At 44.0% G+C, this 11,044-nt stretch overlaps 1 protein-coding gene across 1 annotated transcript; it reads right to left on the minus strand.

Annotated features, from left to right (window-relative positions):
• Positions 1-1,514: 1,514 nt before the first annotated feature.
• LOC135616780 (ethylene-responsive transcription factor RAP2-13-like) lies at positions 1,515-3,389 on the minus strand. The gene is made up of 2 exons (XM_065116371.1): positions 3,293-3,389; positions 1,515-3,110 (listed from the first exon to the last, which is right to left on the minus strand). Exon 2 carries the CDS (start codon positions 2,954-2,956, stop codon positions 1,844-1,846), a length of 1,113 nt encoding a protein of 370 aa, XP_064972443.1. The 5' UTR covers positions 2,957-3,110; positions 3,293-3,389; the 3' UTR covers positions 1,515-1,843.
• Positions 3,390-11,044: the final 7,655 nt, after the last annotated feature.

Here is an 11,044-nt window from a genome sequence, read left to right on the forward strand (position 1 = left end):
TAAGTAAGTATCCTTAGCTGCATGTATAATTAGGGTTAGTGAATGCATCTGCATATAGGTAAGCCCTACATTCCTTCTTGTGAGTATGTGCTTCATATGCTCTTGATGTTTATTCTGATGTGAAAGGAAGAAAGTAAAAAGAGAGACATGGAATCCACAATCTCATCCTGAGTGATAATTGTCATTGTTATTTTTTGAAATGAATATATTCTATCAATATGAAAAGCACCATATACCAAATCCATTGCTTTACTTCTCCACCTTATCTGTTCCACTGTTTAAGTCTGTTCCCCTGTTTTGAAGTATTCACATCTGTGAGTAGACATCATCAATGAGGCATATAGAAGAAAATGATAGGTTAATAGACTTTTGCTGCTTGTTTAGCAGGATGGCTCCTTTTTTTTTTTTTTTTTGTGGATTCCTGCAGGTCCAAACAATTCTTTGAAAAGCAAGGAGGATTCTTTGGATGTGCAAGGAGGGAAGAAAGACCACAGAGATATAGGCTGGGATTGGGTGGGTGGTTTTGGTGGGAACACCTTCCCAGTAAAGAATGAGGTGAGTGGGGAAGACAAGGGGGCCTGGTTGGCTCAAGATGAGCTTGTGGTCCTTTTCATCTGGACAAAGGCAAATGGATTCTAGATGCCTTTTGCACATCTTGCGTTGGATATTGTGTGTGAAGTAGCTATAGTCACAGCAATGCAGTTCAGTAATTAGGCTACAGCCTCAGTGAACACATGTACATTGGCATGGAAAGCTCAGTCCTAAAACCTAACTGAGCACATGAGGATGCAGATTACAGGATCCTTACTGTTTGGGTACTTGTCTTAGCTTGATGAACTTGTGATATGTTGCATTGATCTGGCTATAAGCAGCTTTCCTTAGAATAGTGATGCATGTCTTAATTCAGATGATATCAATATTTGATCCAAATTTTCTGACAGATCATTCTTGACACACAGTCATACCTCATCTTGGGACATGGAGGAGATGCACACTTTTCCACAAGTATTGTGACAAAGCTGTGTAAAAAAAAGCATTGTTTGGTTGATCCAAGTCAGGACTTGCTCTGTTTCCCACATGTTAGGGTATCCTGATTAAGCAAACTTATCTTTAGAACACCAGGGTTAGCCATCAGCCCAAGTTGATCTCGAACACCAGTGACCAAAATTATCAAGTCTGACAAAACTATTAGGTTTATTACTGGTGTCATCTAGTAGAGCATCTATACAATACTTGCACAGATGTCTGAAAATAAAAACTAAATCAGCAGTGACTTGTGCTACCGAGAAAATTATGGCTTGAATGAGATTGATTGCACTACAGGATCATCAATCATCATAGTACTTACTATGTTTGCACTCAAGTGCTTCCCCTTCCCCACCTTTCTTCCTCTCTCTGTCCCTATCTGCCACATTACCAGCAGGCAGGGCTTTTAATTCTGCCCTTACAATACATCTACGAACACTATTTTACATCACATTATATATCACAGAAAAAATCCTTCCCACACAACGTAGAAACCTTGACTCTCATTGTGCCTCTGATTTATCATCTGCATCACATATACAAGCAAGCTAAATTCGCAAAACTACACAAACACCTTCAAGAACTGTTTCAGTCACTGCCAACAAGACAACATTCATACTCCATGGTCATGCCAAAAAAACACACAACCAGCAAACCAGTGAGGGTCATACAGGGGGGAGCTATCAGATACACGAATGACACTTGGGACTGCCAGAGACTGCCTACAGCTGCTAAGCAAATGTCTAAAAACCCCATTTGCAACAGCCACTTGAGACGAACACCAGTAAATAAACTAAAGCTAACCACCACAAGGATGCTAATTGCTGGATGAGAGGATGGAGTCCCAGTCGATCTCCCATGAAGGATACTTCCGCAACACAAAGCTCTCTGTTTCATCCCAAGGCACCTCCGTGAAGTCCAAACGCTGCATCTCGGACACCGGCGGCGACCCCAAGGAGTCTTCACCCTCCGATGAGATCTCTGTCTTGTGGTCTTCTAAGCCCAAGCAACACGGTTCATCCTTCGACATGGCATCCTCTTCGGCCATCGTAGGAGACGAATCGCCGCCGGCAATTGCCGCATTGAACTCTGGATTAGGGGCGTCAGTGGGTAGGAGCGCTGCGCTCTGTTTCGACGAATCGGCCAAGCTGTGGCAAATAGCTTGGAGCTTGGCATCAACAGAAGAGTGGAGGGAGCCACCGGCGGCCCGAAGGTCGGGAAAGTTGAGCCTCGCAAGGACCCCGCGGAGCCTGTAGGCCGCCTGGTCGTATGCCAGGGCCGCCTCCTTGGCGGTGTCGAAGGTCCCAAGCCAAAGTCGAGTCCGGTTCTTGGGTAGCCTGATCTCGGCCACCCACTTCCCCCAGTGGCGCTGCCTCACTCCGCGGTAGAGCTTCGTGGGCTTCGGCAGAGGTGGTGAGGCGGCGTGCTTCATGGGATGGGGCCTCGGCGCGAAAAAGCCAGCAGCTTGACGGTGGTGGCGATTCGGCGGCGATTGCCTTGCCGCAAGGAGTCTCTGGTGCTGCTGCTGGAGTTGGGTCTGAGCTTGGATCTGCTGGATTTGGGCGGGGTTGAGGTGGGTAAGCCCGGCCGAGCCGATGAGCCCCTGATCCTCTAAGTTATGGAAGCTTCGAGGGATCCTGGCGCTCGACGGCGACAGGGAGCACCCATCCACAATGGGGTCTTGATGAAGATGGGAAGCAAAGGTGTGATTTTGATGAGAGTAATGATCAAAGGAGGGATTTTGATAAGCGTAGGATGGGGCGAAGGAAGAGTGGTAGTGGGTGATGATGGAGTTAGAGGAGGGTGGGGGTGGAGAAGAGGAGGTGGAAACACTTGTTATAAAAGGTTCGAGTGCTTTCATGAGCTCCTCATTGAAGGGGTCTGCAGGAAGGACTGACCTGCTACTGTACAAATCTATGGCTGCAGCCATGAATCTAAGCAAAGCAAGTAAGGAAAAGCAGAAATGGACAGAAGACAAGAAGCAAGAACGAGAGGATGCTAAAACCCGACCTGGTTCTCGAGGGTCACTCGAAGAAGCAAAGAGATACAGCGATATACTATCTTTCAGGGAAGAGTAGAAGAACCTGAAGGGTATGAAAAAAGAACCCTTTTGGTTGATCAAGATTAAAAGAAAAGAAGAGATGAAAAGAAAGAAGAAAGGGCTCTGGATCTCTGCTCTGAAACCTCTGGTTTGCGGTCTTTGAGATGACAGAGGATAACAGAGAAGGATCCAGAAGAGGAGGAAGAAGAGATTAGAAATGCAAACCTTTTGCTCTTCGAAGGGGGCTCGCTCAGCCTCACCGAAGGTGGCGGAGAGGGGGTGGAGGAGGGGGAGGGGGAGACTGGGTTTGGCTTCCGGTGAAGGCCGCTCTCTTGGGGAAGAGAAGAGAGGCCGATGGCTGGTTTATATAAGCCTCTCAAGGGACTTTGGCTTTGTTAATCCCGTGATTAGTAGCCTTTTTAACCCCTAATTCGCCGAGAAACAGCCAATGATAAATTGCTACGTTACCGTGGGAGCGGTCGCCCCTTGTGTTAGTTGACCGGCACGTGTGATATTACCATTGGTTGCTAGCTTTCTCACCGCTTCGTCGTCACTCGGCCCACTGTGTAGCGCTCGTCCGTAGACTTATGTCACGATTTTTATCCCGTCTGACATCCGAACTCTCCTCCCCGCTCTTCGTAAACTAAGTCGTGGAGTTAAGTCATGCTGCCAAGATTCTTTTACTAAGGAATCTTGAATAATAAAAAACTATTTTTATATATCTTATTTTGAATCTGACTCAAATATTGGTCATCATTATTGTACGAAAATATAATTACATGTACTTGAGTTGTTTACATTACAAGATTACTTGTAAACAAATTAGTAAAACAAACTTGAGGAAGCAAAACGAGCGGATTATGATATATTATCGTGATAATACGATACTATAAGATTACGTATGATTTGAAGGAGAGACGTATTGGTAAACCTTTATGTCGTGGTCGAGGAGATAGCACGGTTCGGTTCGATCCCGGATGTACAAGGTCGCCCATATGGAGATTCGAAAAGCGGAAGTGCATGTTGGGTTAGATTGAGCTACAAGTCTTGTTGTTTGCTTCTTCGTCGTTTACCCCTACACATAGGTCAAGGTCGGGAGGAAGATTTTTCGACTTGATCCCTCCAAAGCTAAAGTTAGCGTTGAGTAGAATAAGAGTGAGTTGAATGTATGAAAAGTCCTCCTCTTGATTAAGGAGGGCTAGTTTTTATACCTGCGAGGATGAGTTAGTCGTACGAGTCAATTAACTGCGGTCGACTCCTCGAGAGATTGGCTTAAGCTTCTGTGCGAGCGTCGATCGACCTACGCAGATCGGTGCTACATGGCGTTACTCCGAGCTTTACGGGACGACTATACCACAATGATGTCGTTTGTCCGGAGGGGGCAACAAGTGACTGCCTGTCATGTGTATATTATGCGCCACATTATACTTGAAGTTTCACGTCTGTATTATCGTGTCTGCTTGCCTGATCCACGTGGACGATACTAAAAATATACCTCATTTAAGACGCAACATTGAATGAGTGGTGGTGACGGTGGTGAGTCAATTATTGGTAATAGAGACGGAAGAATTATATGCCTTGGGAGGCATCCTCGGTGAAGCTGACGTGTGTGGATGCAATCTTAGAAGCTGATGGCTGTGGAAACATTTTAGCCAGACGTTCTGAAGATTGAAAAGCAATGCAATCATGTTCGTTCAACATGGCATCGAATTAATTGATGGCTAAAACTTGTTCGATTGTTCTTGAATCATAGCATTAGTTTCTAAGATATGCTATGTTTCCTTGAGATGTTGATGAAATCATGTTAAATGTCATCCTAAACAACATCTGATTCCATATACTTGTGATAACGAGTGCATGTCTTCCCCTATGCAATTGATCACACACTTCTCCATCTGCAGGTCAAAGTTGAACTCAAATTCTTCACTCAATGACTAGTGGAATCAAGAACATGATAAGAATCTGAGCTAGGAATGACAGGTTTTCCTGCCAAGAATAATGATCTTTCGGGAGAGATGGCTCCAAGGGCTTGAAACAGATATGCTAACAACATACATACATATACATCATTGTCACTGAGAATGACCACCACTTATTTCATTCATGTCATTGTTTAATCTAAACCCTGCGGCATGCATTCTCGTCGATGTGAGGATGAGATCTCATCGCAGTGCATGTATCTTTGACTGCCCATCTGAGCTGCCACAGTTTCCTATCCTAAAAGGATATATTATTCCCAGTCTTGATTTCTTTTCTTTGATCTATTTAATGCAGCTGAGAGAGAGAGAGAGAGGATGAAACCTTCCTGAGGAGAAGCTTAAAACCTACTGTGCTTCATGAACTTACAGTCTTAACAAAACTAGGAACCTACATGGATTCCTCTATTCGATCAATTGTTCACCAAGATCACTAGCATGCGCATGCATCTCCTGAGAAACAAGACAAAGAGTGATACCTGCAACTGCAAGTCAGTATCGACCTAGCAGGGTAGGTCGATCGATTAATCAAGCCTCTTTGTTTTAGGTGATGGATGAGCAATTCAACTGCATGAGAACAAAGAGAAGCGTATCTTACATCAACTGCTTTGTTAGGTTCAACTTTAAGAAATATGTGCCAAACTTACCTGCCTTTCTTGATTCTTGTCTCACTCGCCTGCACGACTCATCGACATGCGAAGAGACAAGGAGGATGGAAGCAGGATTCATCTGTTGCCTCTTTCCACAGATTCTTTCTTTTGATGCAAGGTGAGCTTTTGCTGTAGAATCAACTATTTCACGTCGATACTTCTCGTCTCTTGATGGGTTCGTATCACTGTAGCTCCACCGCAGGACTGCTCCATGATCTTCTCGGATCACATCCGAGTCTATATAGTTTCAGTAACAGTAGGTTTCCGATACACAGCATCTACCTTAACCACGGTGAAGAGTATAAGAACCAGAGTTAGTGGGAGGAGCAGGTGGAGGTAGGCAGGTTAACCAGGGTTGGGAAGCATCATGAGCTCGGGTCATTGGTCAAAACTGAGTGGGACCTCCTTACCATGCTTCGTGGCCTTCGATTTCAGCAGCACATGCAGATCATGTACGGACATTGGTTCCTTCCTTCACCACTGACCTAATTTAAGAAAGGCAATGATGCATATCGGAAGTCATCTTCTTTTATTCCGTGCATCGCCTGTTCTATTTTTCTGTGTTCTTCGTTGTTCTCGTGGGACCTACTTGTTGTTCTTTTTCTTCTTTAGGAACTGAGAATGCAAAGTGCTCCATTACATTATTCCGCTTTTTTGTTTAAGAGAATATCTTGGTTGATCTCAGTACTTCTAGAAAAAGGCCCGCCCTCACCTTCAAACTTGCTAGTGAAAGGCTAAAAAACACAGGAGAAGATCCATTGGAAGCCAAAACCAGGACAAATCCAACCTGCAGCAGATCATATATGAACTTGCTTTTGAAGATCATGCTGGCAGCACATCAGCTCCATGCACATGTTTGCATTTCTTTTCACGGTCAAATCTGTCTCTTATACATCCCAAGAAAAAGGAAAGAAAGACAAGTACAGTAAAAGCACTTTGCAGTTTCCTCTCTTTCTAAGATCCACCTTGGAGAAGACCTTTTGGTGTGATCTCCATGGCCAAAAGCTTCAGCAATGCAGATTACCTTAATGTACACTTCACTCGTTGCCTCTGCGTTTTACTCGACAAGAACTGGAGCTGACGCAGCTCTCAAAGCGTCAGCTTGTCCTATTCGCTCATGTTGCTTCTTTCCTGTCCGAGTACCGTGTGGATCATCTGGAGTGGGAGACAAACAAAGAGTCATCTTGTTGAGTGTTTGCTATCGTTCTCAGGTAGTAGCTGAGTCACTGCCTCGCAATGGTCAGGTAGATCCAGCTCATGTGGGACCAACATGCATGATATGTGACTTGTAGAGGACCAAGGTTGGATCAAGTCAGAGGCTTCATATGAGATATGCATTTATCCTTGAGTTTTATTTGCAGCATTTGAGTTGGTTTATATATATAATGTAAAATCAGAAGGATCATATGTGAATGATGTCAATGAGTTGATTAAATTGGTGATTGATTACAAGGAATAGCTCATAATTGCTCACATATATAGGTGAGCAATTTTGATTATCTGATACATAATTATATGATTCATTGAACACCATGGCAGTTTGTGAACTATTCCTACTAGAAATGTTATGCTTGGCAAATGATGAAACAAGATTATCTTATGTGTGACATGCTATGATAGGGCACAATCCAATTGTTGCATTCCACTCCAAAACTAGTAGTTGTAGGTTTCATTTGGATCATTTTCTGTATGTCACTTGCTTTTAGCCAAGTTCTCTTTTACAATTGTAATACTTGAAAACTGAAGCATGCAAACCAGAGGAAAGTTGCTGTTGACAACATGTTTTGGGAACAACTTCATAGCTTACAGAACACAATAAACAATCACAGAGAATACATGACCCATAGCTTAGAGAACACATGTTTTGGGAACAACTTGATAGCTTAGAGAACACAAAAAACAATCACAGAGAATACATGACTCACATTACATGTAATAAGCCAGTGAAATAAATAGAAGCCATTTGTTTCACTAGAAACTCATAGAATTGGGAAAGATGGAATATAAATGCATCCCAAGAGGAAACAACAAATTCATTACATGGGATTCCACAACATTTGCCGGCTTCTTTACAATCAGAAGCTCAGCAGTACAAAGTTGAAGTAACTTCTAATAGCTCTACCAGTATCTTCAAAGCCAAACATTCTGGCATTCTTTGAGAAATAACAGGCAATTCTGGCACCAAGTTCACCATATTTTGTCTACACCATCAATTTTTAGTCTTACCATGAGAAGTTTCTGAACAAACTATTTCTGCATCACATCAAGCAACACTGATGGCTCTTGATAAACTGTAGGGACCAATAGAGGTAGTCAACCATGCAAAGAGATGTCTCAGTCCAGGCTAGAGGGCAACCCACAAAGATAATATCTTTATTCTTAAGCCTTAGAATAATCATGCCATTGCATCATAGAGATGTATAAATTTAGCTGGCTCCGTATACCCATCAAATGCACATCATTCTTCGGATCAACTCTCATCACTTGGAGTTCTTCAAGGGACAGTTGACTAATTCCTTATATTGCATAGACAGCAACTTCCATCTTGATTATTGGTAGCTAAGATTTGTCCATTGGATCCATGCTGATTCAAAGCAATAGCCTAAACTGACCTTTGGGATAAAAATATACATACTATGCCCTTGGAATTTTTGGAGCTTTGGAGCTGACACATGAGTTTGAACCACACTTACAAGGAGAAATGAGCATTTTTGTTCCGGAGAAGAAAAACAGCCAGCTCTCAACCAGTCAGGCTTTATTCAGAGGTGGGTCTTTCAACTGCCTACTCTTTCAATGAAGGGTGCAGTGGATGGCCAGATATCACAAATTCAGCACTAACATCTGCTATGAAATGAGAATTCAAAATGACATCGAGCTTCTTCATACTCGAAAGCGTTAATCCAATCAGAAGAACAAGCTTATTGGACAACATTTTCTTGGCATCTATTCTTAGGCTCTGCAGGAAGTAAGCTCAGATGATGCATGTCTCTAAATCAATTCTTCTTTTGTGCACTTCTCTGGCCTTTGTACTTTCTAACTTAGACATGACACTGCATTAGGTGGAACATTTCTAGAGACGTGCTTGAACAGAAGCTAAATGAACCAGTTTTACAATCAGCAAAAGCCTACACAAGCGAAATAATTAAATTGTAAGTTAAAATTGAACTTACAAGATATTGGGCAATGTGATGGCTAGATGAGCATTTCAGTGCAACAAGACCAACATGAATAAATAAGGTATTGGGCAAGAGGTAGCATCCTTGGCATGGGCAGGCCCACCATCACATAATTATCTGCTAATAGCTTGCTTCAAGTTATCCAGATCACCAGATTCAACCAAAGCCTGAGCCACATGAACCCTTCTGGAGCCACAGTTCCGGCTATCCTAGTAATATATTCCTACTTAAGAAGCATCTAAACTTCAATAACATCTATTCAGCATAAAGGTTACCAGCCATCTCTTATACTGGCCAGCAAGTTCACCAAATGAAGGTTCAGAGCTACAATAATATGCAAGAATACAAACTGGTTCTTCGGTCTCAGACTCTTCCCTTCCTTCCCATGGTAAATATTGCAATTAACCAAAGCCCAAGGATTGATTCCAAAGAGGATAAAACAAGTATCATATAAGCCACTAAAAATGGAAGATAAGAACATATGCATTTCCAAAAAATATTTATGCATAAGAAGTAGAAGAATATGAAAGGGTGAACACAATGAACTCAGCTCCCACTAATATTGGCCTTGAGGACGCTCAATGTACCCAGCTTTACACCTACAATTGCTTGCAGAGGCCATTTCCCTGCCTCAAACCTTTGTCACACAAGTTATAAAGGAGCAACTTTATTGTTGTACCAAGGCTCGCCATCAAGAAGTAGCAAAGTATTACCTAGGAATACACAGTGTGCTTAACTCAGACACCTGGAAGGATCCTGATTCCAATAATATGCTATAGCAGCTCTCCATGGCCTCTGCTATAGCCGAAATGGTGTCATGGTCTGTGAAAGCAAGGACATTTACCTCCTCCGCACACATGGTAAGCTGATTACGTTTCATTGAACAGATAGCATACATGTATCACCCAAACAACTATCCGCCAAGAGAAAGAACTAAACGTAAGATTATGATTATGATTTCATTGAGAGGGATGTTTCATAAAAGGATCTCGGTGAGCTCGACACAAACAATTCACGAGCATCAACCACTGCCCCAACAGAGACCACTAAAACATCAAAAGAAGCAACAGAGATTAAAGAAAGAAGAATAAGCAAACTTACCTCTTTGCTATGCGCTCTCGCCACCAGCGCCGCCGGGGAGAATCTGTCGCTAAAAGTTGAATGCGGCGTGGAACTCGAACACCACTTTGTTCCGCATCTTTGGCGGGCTTTCATCGTAACTACCGCCATTGTCGTGGTGGTGGTATTGAGGAGAGACATCAGGGAAGGCCCATTGCCGGTCGTAGGTGGAGGCAACCATCCCTTCGTCCCTCGCCTCTTCGTCTTCCACTTCTCGTCAGCTGGTAACAAAACTTGAGTCCGGTGACCGCCAGTGGTACGAAGGCGACAGATTGTGAATACGGTCGGTAAGAAAAGCATAAGGGTTGGCGGCTGGAGTATGGCAACCACAGGTGATATTAAGAAGTGTCACCTCTTAATTTTGGGGCCCGATTTGGACCAAAACAAGTTTTTCTGAGGCACTTCATCTGCCAGAGCAATGAGGTAAGCCTAGGGGGCGTGTCTAGACCTTCTCAAATACGCTGGAGTATGGGGACCGAGGTAATATTAAGATCTCTCACCTCTTAATTTTGAGGCCTAATTTGGACCCGAAAATTTTTTTTCGGAGGCACTTCATCTGCCAGAACAATGAGGTAAGGTCACCGAGCGTGTTCGGACCTTCCGCAATCTGCTGCGGTATGGTGGCCGAGAGTGATCTTTAAGTAGTCACGCGGCCATAGCCAACCGGCTGGCGCTGGCTAGTTTGCAGCTTAGCGGGACGTCTCGCGGCTAGCCGTCGCAGCATGTCTCGGGTCCATCAGCCATGGCTTGGTGTGGCGCCTTCCGGCCTGTTGCATTCGGGCCCAGTAGCGCTTGTGGCCCAAAAGCCCACCGGCTGACATAGTAACGGTGGCGGCACGGCGGGCCGTCCTGCAGCTTGCCCCTGTGCAGTATGGCCTGGGTCCATCAGCCATGACTTGGCGCAGTCCGGCCCGGCCGACTCGGTCTGGTGCATGTCAATCGCACGGCGCAGCGCGGACCGGCGTAGCCCAGATCCTGATGTTATTTAGGCTCATTATTTGGCCCGGCCCGTTGTCAGCGCAGAGGCTTAATTTGTATCAACCTTTTACCGCCCAA

This window comes from Musa acuminata, chromosome BXJ1-3 (assembly GCF_036884655.1).
Source record: "Musa acuminata AAA Group cultivar baxijiao chromosome BXJ1-3, Cavendish_Baxijiao_AAA, whole genome shotgun sequence".
NCBI lineage: Eukaryota > Viridiplantae > Streptophyta > Magnoliopsida > Zingiberales > Musaceae > Musa > Musa acuminata.

Coding starts and splice junctions, on each gene's coding strand:
- LOC135616780 (XM_065116371.1), bottom strand. CDS start 2,956: ATGGCTGCAGCCATAGATTTGTACAGTAGCAGGTCAGTCCTTCCTGCA.